This window comes from Carettochelys insculpta, chromosome 7 (genome assembly GCF_033958435.1).
Source record: "Carettochelys insculpta isolate YL-2023 chromosome 7, ASM3395843v1, whole genome shotgun sequence".
Taxonomy (NCBI): Eukaryota; Metazoa; Chordata; order Testudines; family Carettochelyidae; genus Carettochelys; species Carettochelys insculpta.
This window is the reverse complement of record NC_134143.1, coordinates 21,856,615-21,881,888: the sequence shown is the minus strand read 5'-3', so window position 1 is coordinate 21,881,888 and position 25,274 is coordinate 21,856,615. Positions and strand designations below refer to the sequence as shown.

The 25,274-nt window shown below is 42.0% G+C and overlaps 1 protein-coding gene across 12 annotated transcripts in view; it reads left to right on the top strand.

Moving 5' to 3' along the window:
- LDB3 (LIM domain binding 3) overlaps positions 1 to 25,274 on the top strand; it is a 189,991-nt gene that overhangs the window by 53,941 nt on the left and 110,776 nt on the right. For all 12 annotated transcript variants that reach the window (XM_075000116.1, XM_075000122.1, XM_075000124.1 and 9 more), the window contains exon 4: positions 13,096 to 13,171. In XM_075000116.1, coding sequence (XP_074856217.1) covers positions 13,096 to 13,171 — 76 coding nt within the window. The remainder of the gene's footprint in view (positions 1 to 13,095; positions 13,172 to 25,274) is intronic.

Sequence of the window (25,274 nt, the reverse complement as noted above, 5' to 3'; positions counted from 1 at the left end):
TGTGTCAGGTAAGTTAATTATGGTTTTGTGGCTGTGAGGGGTTAATCCTGGGAGGCAGGGTAGTGGGTTTGGGGCTATTGTGTATTTGTCCCCTGGAACATGTAAAAAATTGCCATGTGTCCCCCAGTGAAAAAAGGTTGTCCGCCTCTGTCTTAGTGCAAGCTGGGAAGTATCTCCGTGAACCAGTATCTGGAATGCTGGTATCCAAAACAGAGTTAAGGTGGGAACAGAACAGTAAGCTAGCTAATGGGGACAAACTGATAGGTTGGATTTTATTGATGTTAAAGAGATATGTAACTTGTAAAATCAGTTGAAATATATGAGTGACAGCACAAGACAACTTCTATCATATAGAACCTTTTCCCTCTGTTGTTTAATAGTTTAGTACAATAACATTGACTAATGTTGGTTATTTGGTGTCTTGAACATATTTCATAATGAACTGACGTGTGGCTAGCTAACTGAATGTAAAGTTTATTGGCAGAGTTTAATTAACCACTGGAACAATTTGCCAAGGATCATGGTGGATTCTCCATCAGTGGCAGTTTTTAAATCAAGATTGGATCCTTTTTTAAATGAGATGATCTAGGAATTATTCTGAGGGAGTTCTGTAGCCTGCATTATACAGGAGGTTAGCCTGGATGTTCACTATGCCGCCTCCTCACCTTGGAGTCTAAGAATCAGTATTCAGTCAGGATTAATTTTCTTTTTGCTGGGAAATCAATAATTAAATAAACAGGTTTCTCTAGGTAAGGGACATGTACAGGAGGGTAAAATCTGGGAAACTTATTTTAACTATTAAATAGCAATTTTTCCTGTATAACATTCTAAGGAAGGCCAATCAAGCAGTGTTTATTTTAGGACTGAGATATGAATAAAGCACTCGGTGATACGAAGTTTAAGCCTGGGTGGTTCAGTGGTTCTTGGTTATAGCTTCCTCTTGTCTGAAGCTATGAATATTAAGCAGTTCCTGCCTGTATAAGGTCTACAGATAGGCTATCATAGGAAAGATCCCCAAGAGTCTTTTTCAGCCTATGTAACTGACCACCTCAGCTATAGGTTGTCTTAACTACCACAGTGCTATATTCTATCCCTCAAGTGCTATTTCCTTCCAGTTACATGCAGTAGCCAGCTTCTCTGCATGTTTCTTGGAAAGGGTGCAGTATTAGCAGCAGATAGTTCTCCTTTGCTTCAGGACCCCATTCTCCTTCCTTACTGTCTTCTTCTGTAATCCCAGGTGCCAGGCTTTACCTCTACCCAAGTAGTCCCTCAGCTATATCTCCACCATTCACATGAATCCACTTAAATCTAACTCATCTTCTGACTCAGCACACCCTGTTTCCTGCGCTGAAAAGATGCTTTTCAGGCCTGAATTCAGTTCAGGTTAGGATTTAACTTTGAGCATGAATTAGATCAAAGGTTGGTGTCCTAATTTGACACCACAGAAATCTGACCAGTAGTTCCATGAAAATACAACCTGAAATCATGGGACTCCGGTGAAATCACTTGTCCTTGTGCAGGGGTAGCAAATTTATAGAAATATTGGTGGTGCCAGAATGGATCCAGTTTCCCTCCTTCCTGCCCCCACCTGCTAAGACTCTGGGAGGGAGTTTGGGTGAGGGGAGGTGTGCAGACCCACGAAGGGAGTTTGGGTGCAGGAGGGGTGAAAGGTTGTGCTCTTGGAGGGAGTTCAGGTGGTGAATGCAGGCTCTGGGCTGGGGCAGGAGGGGATCTGGGGTGCAGGCTCTGGGAGGCCATTTGTGGGCAGAAGAGTGTGGAGATGCTTACCTGAGGTACCACCTCTGGCAGTGGCTCCTAGTTTGGAGATCCTAGGGTCTCTGCCCACTGCTGCTGGCAGGCACTACCCCTGCAGCTCTCACTGGCCCAGGGAAGCTCAGGGCAACACGCAGAGAAACAAACCACCCACCCACCCACACAGCCCCACCGCAGGCTGTGGGGGCAGCTGCATGTGGAGTGAGTGGCCAGGAAACTGCTCTAGCCTTGCTGCACTGCCAGGGTTGGTGAGGAGAGCCCCCAAGCCCTTTTAAAATTTCCAGGGGTGGCAGGTGGGTCTAGGGAATATGCTGGCGAAGGCAGGTGGGGGCAGAAAGTGGGGTTGGGGGAGAGAATATTATGTTTCTTCTAGTTTATTCAGCTAGTTCAGTTCAATAACTAGTTAGTTCAAGGTGAATAGTCACAGAAGGGGAGCTGTGTTAGTCTCTGTCTTCACAAAACAAAAAATCAGTCATGTAGCACTTCAAAGACTAACAAAATAATTTGAGCTTTCGTGGGACAGACCCACTTCTCCAGATCTGGAAATTCTGTAAAAGTAAATTGTGTCTGCTGTTCCACTGTTCTGAAAGCACCAAGATCTCATCTGGTCCCCCAGTTCTGCTGGTGGATGGAAAATTCTCCTGCATCTTGCCAGTTTCTCACAGGCAAAAGAGATGCACTTTCCCACTTGGATTTCTCCTCCCCCCATGTTCAGCCCAAGTATGCATTTCAAATGTTTCTGAATTAGATGACACTTAGAGGATAACATATTGCATTGTCCTGTGGCAGACTGTAGCTGAGACAGTGTTATGTGCTCTCACCCTGGGATAAGAACACGAATTAATGAGCACTTTTCCATAGAGAAAGAAATAAAACGTCAACCCTCATTTCAGCAAAATGAATATTTATGTTCCTTAGATACACAATTTAATTAAGTTGCCGTATGTGAATGGGCTGCTATTTGCAGATACTGCACAGAACACAGTCTCTTCACGGAAGGGTCAGTAAACCATGGATAACTGTCATGGCTCTAAAAGGGCAATGAAATCTTCATTGCCTGGATGATCCCACTTAGGTATTAGAACAATTCTCGTAGTGCACATCACTTTTTGATTGTTCTGGGCTTTTTTTTCTAAATGTCATCTTGGAAGTAACATGAAATTTCCTGGATAGATTAAAGATAATGTCCAGGTGAGTTGTTCCATAGCATTGCATTGTACTCTGCATGAAAAGGGTATGATGGGATTACTGGCACATATAATTTGAGTTGATGGGCTGACACAACGTACTCAGTTAACACAACAGACAAAAAGTTATTGGTTGCATTTTGCCATTTGAAAGCTAATATTATCCAAAATGTTCTTGTAGATGAAATGGCCACAATGTTTTAAGGATGGTGCCTTTTCTTATTCATTGGTTTTTACTAGCTTATCAAATTGATTGTTTAGTGCAAATTTCACATTTGATGCTAATTAATGTGAGGAGTCTACTGCAGTTTACTCCAGCAGTGGTAACGCAGCCCCAAGTAGGATGGCTGTTTAATAATGCTGAGAAAATATTTGCCTGTTTGCTTCCAGTCTTTCAGCAAAACCCATGCATTGCAATTTTGTATCGGATGTGGTGTGCCTTACAATTACAAAATGGAGTAAAGTAATTACGTAATGATCCATTTGACTTCTGACCCAGTATAAAAAGTAATGGAGTCAGTATTATGGATGAAATTGTGCATTACTTAGATAAAATAGGGGTCTAGGTATTTGCCATCATAATCAGCCGCAGTAAGTTTGAGTTAATGCTACGGATTGAAAAAAAGAATGGCAGAGTATTGATTCAGGTACTGGATTTGAACTAATATTTCAGTAAAACTCTATCAGGCTGTGTCTACACTAGCCCCCTTCTTCGAAGGGGGCATGGTAATCAGCCAGGGTTGAGAATACTAATGAAGTGCTGCGCTGAATATGCAGCACCTCATTAAGTTAATTCTCCCCACGGCAACTTCAAAGTCGAAAACTTCGAAGCACTGGTTTGCCATGTAGCCGTGGGCACTTCGAAGTACCCATGCAATTTGGAAGTGCCCTTACTGTCCAGAATTTTGCACAGAAACTTCTAAGTGCCTGTGGCTACACAGGATACCGGCGCCTCGAAGTTTGCAACTTTGAAGGTGCCTCAGGGAGAATTAACCTTGTGAGATGCTGCATATTCAGCCAGCACTTCATTAGTATTCTCTGCTTTGGCTGATTACCATGCCCCCTTTGAAGAAGTGGGCTAGTGTAGACATAGCCTAAGAGTTCTCCTACCAGCTAGCTGAATAAGATTAAAAATACAGGCATCTGACATCTATAATACAGATCAAGAGGTGGTTGGCTTGGGAGGATACAGCAGGTGTTATAGACAATGAGCCAGATCTCATTGTCCGTTACAGACTTGCACCCACGCTGAAATCCATGACAGTTGAGTACTGTATATGGAAGAATCAATACAGAAAATTACTAATATAGCACCTGTGGGGATGGGAGTTAAAATAGAGCAGGAGTGAAAAGTGGGCTTCTAGTTTCAAGTTAATACATTTTCTGCAAAACCCAGCTGAGGTTTGGAACATCAGGGAGTGTTACAAAGTAAGATGGAGGTGCATTGTTTACATGTACAATGCCTGTGTTCACCTTGATGACCTCCAGCAGCAGCTGTCAATCTTTATCTCTGTTGTCATGAAAATAGTTAATCATATTCCTGTGGTAGAATAATACCAGTCCATATTCAGCTGAACATTTAGAAAAATTGATGACGATGAAAATCTCATTCTGTCATGTTTCTAGTTTTGGAAGCAGAAAAGAATTCAAAAGGCCTGGGTTAACTGAAGAACAGCTATAACATAATTAGCCACATTAGTGAGCTCTTTTTGCCTCACGTGCATCAAAGATAAATGCTCTGAAAGCCTCCAGAATACACTGATGTGCCCACATTCCAAGTAGAAATTAGACTGTAACCAGCTAAATAAACATTCTGTGTTAAAAGAAACAGGAAATTGAAAAACATAATTTATTGTCAAAATGTTGGTGCACCCTAACCTCCTGTAGCTAATGTGATGCAGACAGAGGGGATAAATGGATTCTATCTTCATTGGCCAATGATTAGAAATTCCTTTGGAAGCTCAGCATTAAAGCTTCTCTGGCCGTGTCTACACATGCCCCAAACTTCGAAATGGCCACGCAAATGGCCATTTCGAAGATTACTAATGAAGCGCTGAAATGCATATTCAGCGCTTCATTAGCATGCGGGCTGCCGCGGCGCTTCAAAATTGACGCGCTTTGCCGCCGCGCGGCGCGTCCAGATGGGGCTCCTTTTCGAAAGGATGCCGCCTACTTCGAAGTCCCCCTTATTCCCATGGGGACTTCAAAGTAGGCGGCATCCTTTCGAAAAGGAGCCCCGTCTGGACGCGCCGCGCGGCAGCAAGGCGCATCAATTTCGAAGCGCCGCGGCAGCCCGCATGCTAATGAAGCGCTGAATATGCATTTCAGCGCTTCATTAGTAATCTTCGAAATGGCCATTTGCGTGGCCATTTCGAAGTTTGGGGCACGTGTAGACGTAGCCTCTGTGTGCAATGGAAAGCTGTATCAATTGGATCTTACATTTTTGTGTGACTTTCGTTGCCTTTTTGAAATACGTTAGATCAAAATTTCCCTGACATACCTTTGAAATAATGTAAAATGTACAGTAAAATTTTCAGAGATGTGAAAGGATTTGCCTTTGTAACCCCTCTTGAAGTCAGTGGAGCACTTGCCATGAAAATTCCAGGTGATGCGTGAGAACTTTGACAATAGTGTCACTCCATTAAAGCTTAAATTGTATGGTAAATCTTTAAAACAAGACAACATTTCTGCTTTTGGCTAAGTAAGTGTATAGCTCTTCATTAGCTTTAAGGCTCTTCTGAAACATTATTGGTTTCAACATTTATAAAAGGGACAGATGAGATCAACTGGTCTGAAATTTGGCCTGTCCCTCTTCTTTCCCTTGATATTTCACAAGTAAAGTCACTGATAGGCTTGTTTTAAAGTAAAGGATGTTAAGTGCAGCTCTGCTCCTCCATGGTTTACAGCTTGCCAGTGGCTGCGTTTCAGTCAGGCCTGCTGAGGGGAAATGATAGTCGGGAGGGACAAAAGGGGCAGTTGTCCAGGGCCTGGCATCTCAAAGGGAACCAGAGCTCCAGCCACTGCTGCTTTGGCAGCAGAAGTGGCCAGAGATATGTGCCCCTTTTGAAGTGTGGCAGAAGCTCTGCTCTGCCGCTGTGCATGGCTGTGAGGTAGTGAGGTGGGGGAGCCTGGCACTGCACTCAAGGCGGCTCTTAGGACTGACCACCTTAGAACTGCCCCCTTCTGGGGGTGTAGAGCCTCCTGTGCCTCCCTCTGTGGCACAGGACCAGCTGGGGCTGTCAGCCCCATTGATTTCCATGATGCAGTATGAATGATTTGCAATATGCTTTCTAAGATGAAGCATTTCTATGCTGCATATCCTCTTAATATCTCAAACACTAAGGAAACGTGAGTTATACGAAATATGTCCAGTGTATGCTGAAAGAGTTCCCAACACTTTATAAGCTAGTGCTCGCTCATAATGGAGCCAAGGGAAAAAAACTTCTGTTTTAAAAAAAAAAAAAAAAAAAAAGTTTCAGTTTTATCCTCCCAAAAGGCTCACAAAGCAAAAGCAATGCAGACATTTGTTGTCATAATTATAAAATATGCAGTGACCATTTCATTTTAAAGGTCAGCAAGAATCATGACATACAGTAATGGAAAAGAGCTACTTGGACGTCGATTAAGTCTTCACTCTACCCTCCATTACAAAGGGCACATGTTAAACAGACATTATATTATAGCCCTGTCTTGGATCCTATTCTTATGTGGGTAGTTTCTGCTAATGAAGTTGGTTGCCATGGAGTCCTGTGTTCATATAAGTATAGGTTTCAGCACCGCCTTGGAAAAGGTGAATATTTAATATTGTTTAGTAGCAGAGCTGCAGCAGCTGACATCTGGTGTACTAAAACTTCACCCCAGTGCTATTGGTGGTTCTCAGGTAAAAGAGTGTGATTTAACATTTTACACGCACAGTTACCGATTTTTGGACAGAAGATGAAAAAAACCTGCAGATATTTTCAAACTCCCCTCTGTACTCTGCAACAAATAAGCAATAGGGCCAGTCCAAGAAACTTGGATGAAACCATATTCTGGAATATGTAATTCCATCCAAATGTTTTGTGAAATTGAGTTGGTTTTGGTTTGTAAAGAACACAAGAGAGGGAAATTCCAGCAGTACCCTGGTTTGATTTTTCATTCAGAAATCATTTTTTTTCTGAGTTAAATTTTTATTTATATTATAAAAACTGCTTGAAAAGAAGTTAATTTGCCAAAAGAACAGTTTTAGTCAGTGGAAACTATTTGTGAAATTGACACCAATTTGCAGAGTAGATTAAGCCAAAAAAACCTCTCACCTTTGTTTGGGTTATATTTACAAGGGGATAAAGTGCCGTTCGCATAATGGCAGCAGCGGCAGGGTGAAGTGGTGGTACCCCATTTTTATAACCTTGGCACATTTGAGAAGTGGTAGCAGGATTTGAAACAAGGTTTCCCCTTTTACAGGTGACTGTCCAAACCTTTGAGCTAAAGATGATAAGGAAGCAACCCACATCTTTCAGCTCCCTTTCTGACTCTTTTGTGAATATAACTTCTAAAAATGCTCAGAAGCAAAACCTTTTGAGTTGAATGAAACATTTTGTTTGACCCAAAATTGATGTTTTGTTGAATTTTTCAATTCACTGAAAATTCAGGGAAAATTCAGATTCAGGTCACCCTGAACCAATGCTTTGTTTTTGTTTTTGTTTTTTAACTGGTGGTTAATTGAAAAATAACTTATTCAACCAGCTTTAATTACAATATGAAACAAATTTAAAAATCAAATAAAATGATTTTGTCAACGTGAATCTTTTCAGTTGACCTGAAACATTTTATTTGGGAGATACTCCTTCCTGGAGAGTTTTTTTTAAATTTTTTGGTTTTTACTCCAGTTTTGAAACAAAGGTGGAGTTTAATATCTTAGTCATTTGCAAACCTGGACTTCAATCCACTGCACAGCTGCAATGAAGAATTTACTCACACAATCCCAAATATTTAACAGGATGTAAGTGTAGACTTTAAAATTACAAATGCATTTACAGTTGAAAGCATCTAGTGGCACTGTGGTTATCGTTCTGTAACACTGCATTAGAGACTCAAGTTTGATTACTGAGGTCAACATTTCAATCTGTGAGCCAACAAGGGACTAAATGCGTTGCACACACAGTCACTGGAAACAACACATCCTCTTACTCTAATTGTTTCTCCAGTGTGAGGATAGCACTAGTGGGCTATTAGAGTAATTCTCATCCATTTCCTTTGGTGAAGAAAGATTTTTTTTTTTCCTGCAATGCAAGGCCTAAAGGAAGGAAAGGTAGCAAATAGCCAGCAAAGCATAATATGTGGAGGTGAATCCTGGTATCTCAAGGGACTCATAAGACATACAGAAATGATTTTAAGTATTTTCATTTCAGTTCCTCCCTCACTTTCCAGCTAAACCTTAAGTTCAAGATGTTCACTTTTCATCAGCTGAAAGACTCCAAACTTAACTAAAGCAAAGGAGGAGTCATATGAGAGTAGAGATGGACCAGGCCCATTAGATCATATGAATAGGGTTGTTCTTAAACAGAGTGTTTCTTAGCGCATTCATTTTTTCCAGCAGTATCTATGCTTTGCTGTTAGTTGTTCGCAGTGTTGTCATCGGCTATTGCCGTGGAAACCTGGGATCCTTATCTCAGGATTTATGGAGGAGGAAATTTGTTCTCAAATAGATTATACATAGGAGATGTGAAGGCCACCTTAATCAAATGTAGTGCCTGGATCCCTTTTGAGGGCCTTGTTCATAGGATTGCCAACCTTCCAGTTTATCCTACAGTTTCCAAGAAAAAATTAATTTCGTTAAAGAATCTGTCATCCAGTGAAACTTCCAGGAAAACATTGAACCAAAACGTGCAACAAGTTACGCAGATGACATCACCTTGACTCATCTGTGGATGTTAACAGACTTCACAGTTACCTTCTGCAGTGATCTCTTGGTTTCTCAGAATGACTGTCATCCCCATTTAGGGTGACCATATCACACTTTCCCAAAGATGGGACAGGGAGATACACTGGGGTGGGGGGTGCTCCCCAGCTGTCCAACCAGCCTGAGCTGTGGATGGGGGGGTGCAAACGGGGCTGCTGTGCAGGGTGGCCAGAGCACAGCAGGGAGAGGGCTGCAAGCATCTGCTGCCCAGGGGCTGGGAGAAGTGCAGGTACCCTGGCCAGGCGAGGGGTCCCACTCACTGCCAGTGCCCCCAACCATAGCCTCCCCACCCCCAGCTCACTGTCAGCCCCCCCCAACCACAGCCTCCCCACCCCCAGCTCACTGCTAGTTCCCCTGCACCAAATCCACCCCAGGCCAGGAGAACCCCAGCCCAGCCAGGCCCTGCTGCTCCCTTAGGTCAGACCCAGAGAAGCGTTGTGGGGACAGCACAAAGCCCAGCTGCACTCACTTTGGCCCCCGTCTGCCATGCCTCAGTCCTGCCTCTGTTGGGAGCTGCAGTTACTCTGCCTTCAGGGCAGTGGGCTGTCGGGGGTGGGGGAGGAGTGGGGACATCAGCCCTACCCGCCCGAGAGCCTGGGGCCTGAGCGGAGCTGGGCCCACCAGTCTGGCTGGGTTAGATCCTGCCGGGGTCAGTGGAGGGGAACAGGGACTCAGCCCTGCAGCCCCTTCCTCCGTGACCTGGTTCTTAAACTGGTGTGGTCGGCTGACAAGGCAGGTCCATAGCACGAGGTGGGGCAGCTGCCTGGAGGCTGCCCCAGCCAGGCCAGGGCAGAATCCCTGCTGGCTCCCTCTGGTGTGGCTGCATCAGTTGGGCCTACATGCCATCAGGGGGCTGAATAAGGGGCAATTAGCCCCTTTGTTAAAATAAGTCAGGACGCCTTCCTGGTGCCCAAAATATGGGGCTGTCCCACCAAAAAATGGGACAGATGGTCACCGTCTCCCCACTGAACCTGGTGACAGAGGTGAAAGCAAAGGATAAATGATGCAGAGCTACTGAACTCATGTTTTAAGTGCATCTCATAGAGAGAAAAACATCAAACGTGACTTATTCTTTCGGTGTGATTCTATTATGGAACAAGTAAGAGAAACACTGTAAATACAATAATTTTGCCATTGATGACCTGATATTTCAATACAAAACTGCATAATGGCAGTTTCTTCACTTTAAAAAAAATACAGCAAGTGAAGACTGTAATTATTAAGACTTGACTATCCAGCAAGACGGGCTTGAGGAAGAAAGTGCCCAGGAATCTAGAGACTATGACCATCTACAAGTGCATGAGTTTTCATTTCCATTAAGGGACCTCACCTCTTCTGCCCTCCCATCCACCTCTAACTATACCAAGTCTGTGATAAATGTTAGAGCTGGAGTTGCTGAGTGCAGAGTCATCTAAGTACATTTTTATTTTGAAGTGGTTCTGGTGTCTTTGAAAGTTTGTGCAAAGTTACTATAAAAGAAAAGCCTCAGCGAGGCAGCATAATGAATGACAAGTATGGCATATCAGTCGTGTAGAATAGATAGTACAACTTATTAATGATATCCGTTATGGCAAGGTAGCAGTAAAAGAGAATACACCTTGGTGGAAATGATGGCACAGTTTAATAAATGAATCCTTTTGCTGCAGTGCAAATGTTTTGCAGAAGAGCATTAAGGGTATGTGTGTGTTTTTTGACTACTTGATGTATCCTGCAACTGACATAAAATATTTTTACGGTTCACTGAGGCCGAAATGAATATTTGTGGTTCATGTATGTGTATCAGATTAGATACTCAGTGGACGGGGAACACACAGGCCTCCACATGATCCGTATCACTGTAATGTTAGTCTGTATAATGGCAGCATAATATTAGTTTTTATTCCTTCTTTTGAACACCAAGGTGTTTAGAATCGTAGGGTTGGAAGAGACCACAGGAGGTCATTGAATCCAACCTCCTGCTAAAAGCAGGACCAATCCCAACTAAATCGTCCCAGCCCAGGCTTTGTCAAGTCACCTTTGTCACCTCCAAGGATGAAAATTATACCACCTCCCTAGGTAACCCATTCCAGAGCTTCAGTACCCTCCTAGTGAAATAGTTTTTTCTAATATCCAACCTAGACCTCACCCCATTATATATTGAGACCATTGCTCTTTGTTCTGTCATTTGTCACAACTGATTAGAGCCTATCTCCTAAATCTCTTTTCTCCATATATTGGGTGCTCCAGCCCCCTAATAATTGTGTTGCACTCCACTGGACTCCCTCCAATGTGTCCACATCCTTTCTGTAATAGGGGCCTAGAAATGGATGCAGTACTCCAGATCTGGCCTCATTAGTGCCAAATAAAGGAGAATAATCACTTTCCTAGTTATGGCAATAGTGTTTCTACTAATGCACCCAATATGCCATTAGCCTTCTTGCTTACAAGGGTACATAGTTGACTCATAGCCAGCTTTTCATCCGCTGTAATCTCCAGGTCCCTTTCTCCATGACTGCTGCTTACCCAGGCAATCCACAGCTTGTAGCAGTGCTTGGGATTCTTATGTACCAAGTGCGTGACTCTGTACTTGGCCTCGCTGAATTTTAGCAGATTTCTTTTAGCCCAGTCGAGGTCATTCTGGACCCACACCCTACCCTCCAGTGTATCTACGTCTTCCCCCTAACATAGTGTCATCTGTGGACTTGCTGAGGGTACAATCCATCCCCTCATCCAGGTCATCAGTAAAGAATAAAACTGGCCCCAGAACTGATCTTTGGGGTATTCCATTTGATATCGACTGCCAACCAGATACTGAGCCATTGATTACTACCTGTTGAGCCCGATGATCTAGTTATCTTTCTGTCCACCTTACAGTCCATTTATCCAATCCGTACTTCTTTACCTTGCTGGAAGGAATGTTGTGGGAGAGCGTATCAAAAGCTTTGATAAAGTCAAGGTATTTTCCTTCATGTTTTTGACCACTCGCTGTTTACTGAGCAGACTTCGTGGAACTAATCTAGTCTATCCTCCCTAGGTTCTTGAACTAACCCCATCAATGTAGTGTCTGAACACCTTCTAGCAATTCATTAAGTAGCATAAGTAATATATTTCAAGCGTGGTTCATTTTCTCTCCCTTGCTCTTTTTAGAAGGAATGTGTGGGTAGCACAGAGTTTGATTTTTGGTAGGGTTTTGTTCTTTAAATGTACCAAATGTTGTGTGTTTGTGTTAGAGAAGGAAAGTCAAAGTGTGTCTTGCAGATGAAGTAAAAAGTGGTGTGGTTTGTGATGGTCCTTAGTTCATGTGGGAAATATAAGAACAGCCATACTGGGTCAGAACAAGGGTTCAGCTACTCGAATGTCCTGTCTTCTGACAGTGGCCATTGCTAGAAATTTCCAAGGGAATGAACAGAAGGGCTAATTGAGTGATCCATCCATTGTTGCCTCTTTCCAGTTTTTGGCAAAAAGAGGCTAGGAATGCCAGTCTTGCTCATCTTTGCCAATAGTCATTGATGGACCTATCCTCCATTAACTTACCTAGTTCTTTTTTGAAGCTTGTTATAGTCTGGGCCTTCACAGCATCCTCCAGCAGAGTTCCACGGGTTGACTGTGCTTGTGTAAAGACACACTACGTTAATTTAAGTGGTCAGTTACAAAAATCTGTTCAGTCACCTGATGCTAAAGGTCCAAATTTACATAAGTGTCCTCTGATTTTGAGAGTCCTCAGATTTAGGATGTGTATCTTAAAACACAAAGGACCCGATTTTCAGAAGTGCTGGCCACTTGGTGCTCAGATTGACTTTCGCTAAAGTTGTAGGTGATTAGCATCTAAAAAACCAGGTTCTGTATATCTAGCTGTAGGAACCCAAAATCTAAAGTTTCACAAAATTATTTCTCTTGTCACTTTTGAATACTTTGGCCTGCCAATGTTACTAAAAATTTAAAGTTTAACTCAGACTTCCAAGATTTTTCTAAAGTAGGGTATTGAGCTTCTAGGATTGTAACGCTACCCGAAAAAGAGAAGGCAAGATATTGGATATTGATGGAAATAGGTTGTTGATAAGATGATATACTGTATTCTACATGTGGCTTTCCTTCTGGATGAAGGGTAATTTTTCAGTGAAATATAAAAGATGTGTTTGAAAAGGATCTACAAAATTCAGATATGTGGTTGTTCTGATTATTAATCTTTTTTTTCCCAAACGTTTTGATCCCCAGATCTAAACGCCCAGTTCCAGTTCCAACATCCATACCCAAAATTGACTCTCCCAGGCCTGTGATTCCCCATCAGAAGGTAATGTAGCTTATTGTCTCTTTAGTGCTAATTGTTATCTGACTCTAACATAAATCACTAGCACACTTTTATAAACAATCTAATGCTGCGCAGAAAATAGTTTTCCCCTCACATGACAAATGTTAATTGTCTTTGACAAATCTGTTATATGGTTGTAATGCAACGTATGTTTATTAACTTTTGTTTTGGCTGACTATGAGGAACTGCTCTTCTGTGCTCAGTATCTGGTCTAATTTTTTCTGAGCACCTGGCACATTTCTGACTCTCTTGATTTTGTTCTCTTCTAGGTTGCAGGTATCAAAGCTTCCCAAAATTACGGTCATTTTCCAAAGCTCTTGAGGAAAAACCCTATTTGCATATGGCTTATTTCAGCTGAAAATTGACTACAACTGATGATGTATTGGATTGGCTAGACTAGATGAGATTAGAGCATTTTATGTGTTGTATTGGTGACTGTGCCTTCTTGACAGGCCAGTTAATAAACATCACTCCACAAACTAGAGGATGATTTAATGCATAGATTAACAGTGAATGATGGGGAAACTGGTTCCACGGACTAACTCCATCATCATCTAGGATAGATGTGTCCAGAAACCATTATCACCACTGGCATTCACTGACAAGTTAGCCACTGTCTGAAGTCTCTCTAGGATTGCCAGAGACTATGAATGGTTGCAAGCATGTATATACTTAAACCTAGATATGAGAAGTTGTCCCTTCAGGTCTGAGATGGTGGGCATAAAATCACAGGACCAAAAGTGACCTTAAAAGATGATATAGTCTAGTCCCCATGTGATGGTTAGATCGCAGAAACCGCCTTTGGCATGTTCTCCGGTGTGCTAATTAAGCTGCTAATGCCTGCCTTCCTGCCCTTTGGGGTTTTTACACCTCCCTATCCTGCTGAAGTAGAAGATTTGGTCTCCCCCAGCCAAGGAACAGAACTGGGGTTACCACCCGCTCCTTCAGAGCAACACAGCTGCTGAACCACTTCAGGTCTGGGAGGGCTCAGCTATAAAGCCCATTTACAGCACCCAGAAACAAAACTTCACAAAAGGGACGAAAACATCAAATAAATCTGTCTTACTCTGTGTAAAAGTTTTACACAGAGAAAGCGCATCAGGTCAGCCCCCTTAATCAATGAAGGACAGATAAGCAACCAGTTTTTATTAAGTATAAAAAGTAGGATTTAAGTGATTGCAAGTGAAAACAAACCAAAACAAGTTACTAAGTGAAAATAAACAAAAAACACTAGCTAATTATGCAATACGAGGAAACTTGTTAAATGCAAAATCTTGTTCTAAACGGTTGTTCTTATATCTGATAATGTACTTCTAGCCAGAGGTGATCTTTACTCTGGTCTGGGTCTATAGCTTTTTTTCCAGAGTTGTGTAGAATCATTTTTTCCTCAGGTTTCTTCTTGTGTGTTCTCTTAGGGTGAGTGAAGCAGTTTCAAAGGCCAGACAAAAGCCTAATTTTTTTCATATTCCTTAAATAAACTTTTCCTGGGTGTGGAACCCTTTGTTCAGTCTCCCCCCTCCTTATGGAAAAATGCAAGATTCAAGATGGATTCTAGTGCAGTAGTCCCTCAATTTATGTGAGGGTTGCTTTCGCACGTACCCTCGCATAACTGGAATTTCACGTAAGTTGGGGGTGGCTTTTTTTTCCCTGGCAGAATGCATGTTCTGCGGCTGGGGAAGCAGTAAGAGCACCTGTAGCTCCTTTGGAAAGGTAAGTTGTGGGTTGTGGGGGTGGAAAAGGGGTAGCTGGGAAGGGCTAAGGAGGGTTAAGCCTGGTGGTGGGTTAGAGCCATGGGAGGGGCAGGGGGGTTAAGCCTGGGGTGGATTAGGGCTGCAGGAGAGGCGGGAGATGGAGTTGGGCTGGAGTCGCGAAGGGATGGTATGGCGTTGAACCAGGGCAGGGGGCTGAGCTAGAGCCACGTGTGGGGGTTGGTGACTGGGCCATGGGGGAGATGAACCAGGACTGTGCACAGGGTGTTGAGCTGGAGCTATGCTACAATGGTGAGCTGAGCCATGGGGGGTTTGAACCGGGGCACAGAGAATTGAGCTAGAGCCGTGTACAGAAGGGGGGTTGAGACAGAGCTTTGCTTGGTTTGATTTGAGGCCAGTGGAGGAGTTGAGCTGGAGCCGTGAGTGGGGAGGAGGGTGAGCTGAAGATGTGTGCGGATGGTGAGCAGGGCTTGGGCGGGGGTGGTTGAACCAGGGCTAGGGGTGGAGTGGGATTTTGAGTTGCAGTTAACTTGCATTTTGAGGGTTTACTGTACTAGGTTGCATGGGGTCACATGTCTTTCCAGGACCAACCACAGTCTGGGCTTACAGAACACACAAGTAACTAGCAGACCTGTAGCACCTTAAAAACTAACACATTTATTAGGTAATAAACCTTTTTTCCCTCAGAAATCTGTTTCAGTTAAACTTGTTAGTCTTTAAGGTGCCATGGGACTGCTTGCTATATGTGACGATACTGACTAACGCAGCTACTCCTCTGGCAAGCAAGATCATTCAGAGGTTGTTGGTCTGAGTAAGTTCCTAAAGTATCATTAATGGCCCTCATTAGCACATTTAGAATTCAAACCAGATTCACACTTCATATGTCTAACTTCACATGGAAGAAGGAAACATGCATAAAAATAAGATGTACAGATTCAGTAGATTGTAACATTAAAATTGATGTTGCATGACCAGTTATGCATAAAACATTTTTAAGTTATCCGTATTCACAGGGCAATTTTCATAAAGCGTGGAGGGCCCCTGTGACACACTTCATTCATGGCAGGACTCAGTATTGTCTAGAGTGACAATTCCTGACAGGAATATGTCTAACCTGCTCTTTAAAAATCTCCAATGATGGAGATACCACAACCTACCTAGGCAGTTTATTCCAGTGGTTAACAGTTGGACAGTTGACAGGTTTTACCTAATTCCAACATAAACCTCTCTTTCTGCAATTTAAACCCATTGCTTCTTGTCCTAGGCTCAGCGGTTAAGAGCAATTTTTTTTTCTCCCTCCTCCTGGTAACAACCTTTATATACTTGAAAACTGTTATCCTATCCCCTCTCGATCTTCTCTTTTCCAAGCTAAACAATCCGGCTGCTATGCGATTTTTGGTACGCCAGTTGCATACCAAATATTGACTTTGCAGATGTTAACTTCCGCAGCTGTCTTCGAGGCAGAAGGTCAGTGGGAAGCATGCTTCCCGTTGACCTTTCTGAATCCTTGGAGGCTTGCAAGAAGTTCTGGGGTCAACACTGACCCTGGAATGTGCCATTTTGCGCATGCTGAAATGGTGCCCCAGAAGACTGAACCTAAGCGGTCTATCTTCCCTAGTTGGTGTAGAGGTAGCCTAAATGAAGGTACTGAACAGAACCAGACCCAGAACTGATCCCTGCAGGACTCCACTTGTTCTACTCTTAAAGCATGACTGTGAACCATTGATAACTACACTCTGGGAATGTTTTTCCAACCAATTATACATCCACCTTATTACAGCTATATTGCGTTTCCTTGGTTTATGAGAAAGTCACATAAGATGGCATCAAAAGCCTTACTAAAGTCATGCTGTACTAAATTTACCATTCTTCCCCCCGCTCCACCACTCACCGTCCATTAGACTTCTTATTCTTTCAAAGAAAGCTATCAGTTGACTTGACACAATTTTGTTCTTGACAAATCTATGATCACTGTCACTTCTCACCTTAATATCCTCTTGATGTTTGCAATTTGGTTGCTTAATTATTTGTTCCATTGTCTCTCTAGGTTCAGAAGTTGACTGGCTTCTAATTCTTTGTTTGACCTTATTTTTCTCTTTATAGAATGGCACTCTATTTGTTCTGGAATCTCTCCTGTAGTCCAGGACTTTTCAAAGATAACAGCTAACAGTATCTCCTCAGTCAGTTCCTTGGGTATTCTAGCATGCATTTTTTCAGGCTCTGTTGACTTGAAGATATCTAACTCAGCGGTGTCCAATATGAATTCAAAGATCGCCACACTTGAGGTTATCATTTTGTCCATATTCACCACATTATTCACACTCCCAACCCCCCTTCTGCTCCAAATAAATGCCCTCCCCCAGAGCCAAGCCCACATAATCAGAGCCACTGCTGGAGCTGGCACCAGGGTTGCCACTGAAGCTGCAAGCGGGGGCAACACTGCTGCTGCCATGCACTTTTCCCACCAAGCAGTGGGGCATGCACACAGAGAGGGCAGACGGCACTCCCTGCGTGCGGCTCTCAGGAGGAACTGCATTTAAAGGCTCCAAGAGTCACATGTTGCTTAAGAGCCATGGATTGGCTACCCTTGTATTCACCACAACTCAATGTCCTACTCGCCATATGTGGCGAACATGTTGGACAGCTCTGAGCTAACTTGTCTAACTAATGTTTAACTTGTTCTTTCCCTATTTTAGGCTCTGATCCTACCTCATTTTCACTGGAATTCCTTATATTGGGCATGAAATCACCAACACCCTTCTTGGGGAAAATAAAAAAAAATGAAGCCATTAAGCACCCCATCATATCCACGTTTTCTGCTATTGTCCTCCCCCCAACCCCAGCCACACCATTAAGTAAGAGGCCTACTCTGTCCTTGCTGTTCCTTTTGCTTCTGATGTGTTTGTAGAATTTTTTCTTGTTACCCTTTTTGTCTCCAGTAGTTTGATCTCATTTTGTGCCTTAGCCTGTCTAATTTTCTCCGTATATACCTTTGTTGTTTGTTTATTTTCATCCATTGTACTCTGACTGAGTTTCCACTTCTGTAGAACTCTTGTTTATTTTTAGATCATTTAAGATCTCCTGGTTAAGCCAGGGTAGTCTCTTGTCAGAGTTCCCCTCTTTCCTATGAAGTGGGATAGTTTGCTCTCATGCCCTTAATAATGCCTCTCTGAAAAAAAACCTGCTGTCTTCACTTGTTTTTCCTATCAGAGTTGTTTTCCATGGGATCTTACATACCAACTCCCTGAGTATGGTAGAATCTGCCTTTTTGAAATCCATTCTCTTCTTATTTTTTATTGTTCTCCTTCCTACCATGCCTTAGGATCATGGACTCTACCATTTCATGACCACTTTCACCTAACCTGCCTTCCACTTTCAAATTCTCAACCAGGTTCTCTCTATTTGTCAAAATCAAATGTAGGACAGCCTCTTTGCTAGTACCTTCCTCCACCATCTGAAATAAAAAGTCATGTCTAATACAGTCAAATTGTTGGATAATCTAGGCCCTGCTGTGTTATATTCCCAGCAGATGTCTCAGTAGTTGAAGACCCCATCATCATCAAATACCATAGTGTGGATGATTTAGTTGTTTAAAACAAAAGCTTTACCAACTTCTTCTGCCTTACATCACCCTTGATTTTTACCCCTTTTGTCACTACCATTGACATAACGTGCTAACAGTTTTCAAGTACATGAAAGGTTGTTACAAGAATGAGAGTGAACAACTGTGCTCCTTAATTTCTCAAGGTAGAAGAAGAAACAATGGGTTTAAATTGCAGCAATTAGGTTTAAGATGCACATTAGGAAGAACTTCCTAACTGTCAGTGTAGTCAAGTGCTGAAACAAATTGCTTAGCAAGGTAGTAGAATCTCTGTCTTTGGAGGTTTTTCAGAACAGGTTAGACCACGGGTCAGCAACCCCTGGCATGGGTGTTAAGAGTGCATGTGAGCTGATTTTCATTGGCATGTGAGGTGGAAGCTCAGTCCCACTCCTCCCCCATGCAGCTGGGAGCTTGCTCAAAGCCATGCCACCTGCAGAATAATAAAAGAACTAATGCTACCAGCAGCCACCTAAGTGGTAAGTCTCTGCCTCTTTCTTTATTAATAAAGATATTGTAAGTAGGACTATTAGTGACTTCAAAAAGTATTACCGGCACTCGGACTGTACATAGAGGTTAAAAGGTCAAATGTGGCAATCTGCCTTGGAAAGGTTGCTGACCCCTGGGGTTGACAAACACCTGTCAGGAATGGTCTAGCTGTGGTTTGGTCCTGCCTTGAGTGCAAGGCACTGGATTAAATGACCTACTAAGGTCATACACCTCTATGATTCTATTTAGTGCATTGGTACTGCAGTGTAGAGGAAATCAGGACTACCAGTGCCCAGTCTGTGTTCCCCCTACTTGAATAAGCAGAGAAGTATGGCATACTATAAAGCATACCAATTCTGTGAGGGCTAATTTAACACACACACACACACACACACACACACACACAAAATCTGAAACACTACAAACCATTTCAGATCCCAGATCACTAACAAAGTGTACATGTCAGCTTCAACCTTTCTTATAAATATTGTGCATTCCAAATTCTGAGCTCAGGCTGTTTGTGTCTTCTCTGTAGCAGCACCTGGCATGTTGAATCTGGCATAGAAGGTATCATCCTGGGAAGAAATGTTTGGCTTTTATTTATTTATTAATTTTGTCAACAGTTGAAAGGAACCTGTTTGGCCATTTTGGGATAAAGTCAGAACATAATTGCATAGATATTTGGGCATTGAAAGAAGAAATAGTAAAAATTTACCCTGCAGGGAATTGCTCCCCTGTCTTTCTGAAGAGTACAGAGGGCACTGGGGGAAAGGAAGAAGAGTCAAAGTGTACATCTACTTGCTTCATCCCAAGAAAGATAATGGAAATGTCTGGCTCTTCTCATACTAGACATTTTTATGTTGTGGGACAGAAGGTTATTCAAGGCGAAATATGGAGTATCACTGTGACTTCTCATGGAAAAGAAGAACGTTCCATTCTTCTGTTTAGCACTTGTCACTGTTTTGTTCTCTATTTCCTTGAAAAGAAATTGTTGCAGAATGTTTAATCTCCAAAGCAACCTGAGCGTCTGTGTAAACTGTCTCTTCATGTACTAGAACTTCTCCAAGATTTCAACATGACCCACTGACTCTCACGAGCATTTGCATGGCTGTAATGGGTCTGTGTAGCTCCAGAGCTAGTTTCAAGAGATCACGTTTTGATAAATCCAAAATTAACTATTGTTTATGTCTGACAAATGTCAATTTTAAAACCTCCTAAATAATCACTTACCTTACCACAATTGTGTCAATCTGGTAAATATATAAGAAGGGGGAAAGGGTGGTTAAAGGCATATTATTATGGATTCTTTAAAATAATGATGATTTTAAAAAGTCATAAAGATACCTTTGACATAATTGCTGGAGCGTCAGCTCACCTTGTGTTTTCTGTTGTAACTCTTCATAGTGTTAAAGGAATTAAAGATCGTCGACTGCCAAAGCACAGAGATTTGGTTTCTAGGTGCACGTTACCTTACAACTGAGCATCCTGTAGGTGAGGGAGGAGGTTGGATGTGTACTTATTGCTGGTGTTCACTAGGGGTTTTTCCTGGAGCTGAGATGTGGTTTTTATCCCATTTCCAAGTGTTGTAAAGAGGCTTCTCACAATTGTGAGTCAAGGGGAAGGAATAGCTCAGTGGTTAGAGCATTGCCCTTGTAAATGCAGGGTTGTGAACTCAATCCTCAAGGGGGCCTTTTGAGATTCTAGAGCAGGTTTCAATTTAAAAAAAAACTGTGAGGCATGGTGATAGTTCCTGCTGTGAGTGCAGGGAACAGGACTCAGTGACCTCTCACAGTCCCTTCCAGTTCTATGAGATATGTATATCTCACTTTTAAAGTCAGTGAGATTCCTTGCTGGGAGTACAGTGCATGGTTAGTGGCACCTAGGAATGGAAATGTTACTGTTGTGTGGGTGGTGTTTCTGGCAGGACTTAGGGTTGTGATTTGGGGTAAAAGTAGCTTAAAATTTCTTACAAGTATGGTCTCATTGCAACCCAGGTCCCTGCCAGCTCTTTAAATAGCTCCTTGCTGACTTTTGTTGCAATTCAGCCAGCTCTTGCCAGAGATGTGCAACAAGGTACACTCGCTTTCATCTCTGGTCATGGTATTCATCCAAGGTGATACTGGAAAGAAACTGGCAGTTGCAAGTCATCTAACAGTGCTTATCTGAGGATATCTGGGGACTCATGTAGTTGGGGTGAATGATGGTACACATCTTGGAGGAAGGTGCCTGGGGTTCCGATGTACATCCAGGGATTGTGAGGGAGTTGAGTCTCTGTCATGGTGGGCTTGGAGGATTGTAGAAGATGCATGCAAGATAAAGCATAGAGGGAAATTGTCAATGAGTTCAGTAGCTGAAAGGAGTCCTCTTTTAAGTGTGTTTTGGGAGGGAATTATGGCAGGTTTGAATCGCTAAAGCAGAGATCTCAAACGTGGTATAAAAAGACCTTGTTGATATAAACCAAGATTTCATGTATATTGAGATAAGGTGCATTACCGTAAATATATTGTTAAAATAAAGCTTTGTTAAAATTTTGTTACATTAAAAGTAATTTGAGAATAGCCTTAATGTTGGAGGACTGATTGCTTTGGGGGATGGTCAAAGAGACTCAGTCAGTCTTTCACCTCTAGGTCTCTAGTTCCAGTTGAGGAGAGTAGTGTTCCCAGAGACCAAGTGGCTACAGTGCAAAATTGTCAATACCAAGCTCTCCTCTCTCGCTTGCAGAGGTAGTTTCTCCAGTTTGGGGATCATGCATGCAGCTAAGGACTCTTGTTTGTGCATGTAAGTTCAGTGGCTGACATGAATCATGCACATTCTTGTATGTTACGTCTGCTGACCCTTTTATAATTTCTGTTGATTTGCGTGCATGTGTTTGTTTTCAACTTCTGATAACAGCTGATAATGTTTTAGTATAAGAACTCATATTAGGTGCAGCCTCTGCCTATTGAAAAATGCAGTCAACAGTTTTTTCTGACTGGATGCAATGTTCCTGTATCCTCTCAGTGGAACCCATTATTTCCTCATTTTCTTCAGCTAATGTGTGTTTTGAGCTACATTTATGTGAATGTCTATATGTGAGACCAACTGGTTTCTGGGGCTGCTGGAGGGAACATATGCTCGATTTTTGGTAGCCATTTTCACTTTTTGCTTATCAAACAACTCTCAGCAAGATGAATCATTTGAGAATTAAGTGAAGCTGTCTGCACAGCTCTAGGCATGAGGTATTTGGACAAATAGAAGGATATATCCAACATTGACAGTATTTGTGATTTAGAAGTCATTCAAGGTGTAGGAAAAGAGGGTAGGGTAACAATGTTAGGGTTCAAAATTAAGCAACTACGGGTCAGGAAGTATGAAATTGCAGGCTCAGCACACAGCGTAAACTCTGTCCCTTGTGTTGAGGTATTATGATATTATGTTTATTTATATGATCACATTTTGTGCTATTCATGAAATATGACAATATAAAAATATTACTTAATATGTGTATTGTGGTAGCTCTCAAAGTCCCACTCAGAATCTGGACCTGCTTGTGCTTTTGAACAGTGTATTCTACAACACTAGGAACTTGTACCTAAAATAAACCAGACATCACAGTTGGAGGAAGGAGGATCTTGTTGAATAAGAAACAAAATAGGAGAGCTCGCGCTGTTCCTGATGTGCCACATCAGTCGGTGATGTAGTGATAGTAACAACTAGCCCATTAATATGAGTGTTATAATAAATTAATTTATGTTTCTAAAGTCTTATAGTCATTCTTGCAGATGTGCAAAGAATTTATATAATATTCTAATTTAAAGACTGTACCCCAATGGTCAGAGTTAACATTAGCTTTTATACTTCCTGACTTGAATGCTTAACAGTGAAGTCTCGTAGACCAGGTCTACACTACAGGGGAAGGTCAAAGTAAGATACACAATTTCAGCTACGTTAATTACATAACTAAAGTTGATGTACCTTAATTCGGACTTCTGTTCCATCTCCACTAAGCCTGGTCGACAGGAGCCTGCACTCCCATCGACGTCCCTTGCTCCTAATGGGGGGGCAGAAGTAACACGATCAATGAAGGCACCCTGTAAATTTGATTTTTGCATGTTTCCCCCAGGTGTGCTAAATTGAACTCCAGAAGATGGACTATGGCAGTGTCAATCTTTCTTGTAGTATAGACATACCCATAACGTATTAAGACAGCACCCTGCTGTGTGTCCTTTGATGTCTGATGCCCCTTGAGGCCCACCTTTGTACTATAGGGGCGCTTATACCATGGAATGAATCAATGTGAGTTAATGTTGATTGTCTGCTTTTGATCAGTTGATTCATCCCTCCCATCCCACAATCCTAAACCCATACAGAGCCCATAGAGATGTTTTTTTTTGTAGTGAGAATGAAAGTGGAACAAGTTGACATATTGGCCTACTGTTTTGGTACCTCCCACTCTGGAAGCCATTGATACCCATGTTTAGGTTCCCTGCTTTTCCCACAGGTGAAGGGGAATGTTCTGCCCCTAAAGAAGTTAGACAAATATTAGGAAGATTTAAAAAAAAAAAAAAGTATTGCTGAGAACAGAGAGTGAACTCATCTAATGCTTCATAATAAACCCCTTCCATCCCTAAATGTTCTGTTTTCTGCATCATCATTTTTATCTGATTCACTAATGTGGTGTATCTCACCATTACGTTGGGAAATTAGAATCCATCTGTCTGACTTCTGCAAGTAGAAGGGTGACAGCATCTTTCTCTAGAGAAGAAGTCAGTGGCCAGTGTTAGAGCCTCCTCTTCTGGTCAGCTGAAAGGTAACATCAGACTTGAAGAGATGAAAATGTTAGCTCCTTTTTCCAGTCACAGGGATAATTTGATGGAGTGAAATGAAATGGGGAACGAGGAAATGTTAGTCACTGTAGACTACCTGCAGTTTCATTACCTATAATCCTAAAAGATGGTAATTTTCAGAAGCCTGCCAGTATGATTTCAGAACTGCAATGAATTTTTCCTTCATTGGTCTATTCTTGCCCTTATACTGAAACAAAAAGAGCAATTATTTAATCTAAAATGTGCTCTTATGAGTGAACAAAGTCACTACTTATCTTTCATGAGAGGAAAAAGCCAAAGAAGCTGATCAGTGGAAAATGGTTCTTTTAGGCAATTATACTGATGCTGAAAGTGCATATCCCTGTATGTCCCCTTTACCGATCAAACTAACCTCAGTGCGAAAAATTCCTGTAGTATTAACTTTAAAATATCAAGTGCTACCATGGCCCCCAGCTTTCTCGTGTTAACTAAAGGTTGTAGTTCTGTTTTCCTATGCCAGTAGTCATCTATTACAACAGATCAATATCAATATGGAGTAAAGTAGCTAGAATACAAATAGTAAATAAAATTCCCCCAAAGGTTAAAGAATGGCATCCCCACCAAACTTCATTTTCTGTCCCTTTACCTACAATATTTCCTTTTCTGGAATCCCCATTCAATCTACAGTACTGTGAAAAAGTATATAACTGCTTTTTACTGATTAAAAATGTGTTTCTCTGTTCTAGAGCTCACGCTAATGCCAGCTAATAATTTCCCCCTGCCTTCCTTTGTACATTTATGTGTATCAGAGATGAGGGGAAGGAGTCCTGTTTTTCTGTATCGCTAGTGCCAATCAATGCTACATGGTCCTTCTATTATTGGTTGTACATGTTTTGCCTTGATTTTTCCTGCCTGCCAGGATGTAAAGCATGCGGAAGGAGAGCATCCATGTAATCAGTGATTCATTATTTGAGAAAGCATCGTGCCTTTGTCCCTCTTTTAAAATATATATATATATAATTAGGTGAAAATCCTAGTTTTTATTTGTTTAATGATACTTTGAAGTCTGTAGTAGGCCAATTATCAAAGGTTATTTACAGACTGAAGAGTACAATTCATTACAAATACTATATCTTCAGAAAAAATTGACAAAAATATTTAAAAAGCAGTAGTTTGAAGTACACTATTAAGATCATCAGTTTCCACTGCCTCAATGGCATCACATCAGAAAGCCACCATAACAGCGGACAGTTAGACTCAGCATGAGTAACTAATATTCATGGACAATGATACTGTTACCTACTCTGTAAATTGCAGTCGGAAGGCCAAATTCTGCTCAGGCTTACATCCTCTGTAACCCCATAGGCGTCAGTGGAGTTGCACATTTGTGGTGTCCAAATAGGACCCGGTAAACCATCATAGTATTGTAGGGACACAGTGCCCCCAGTGGTCACTGAGGGCCTTAGGATCCTTCAAGACCTTTTAAAAGGTTTAGCCTTCAGCTC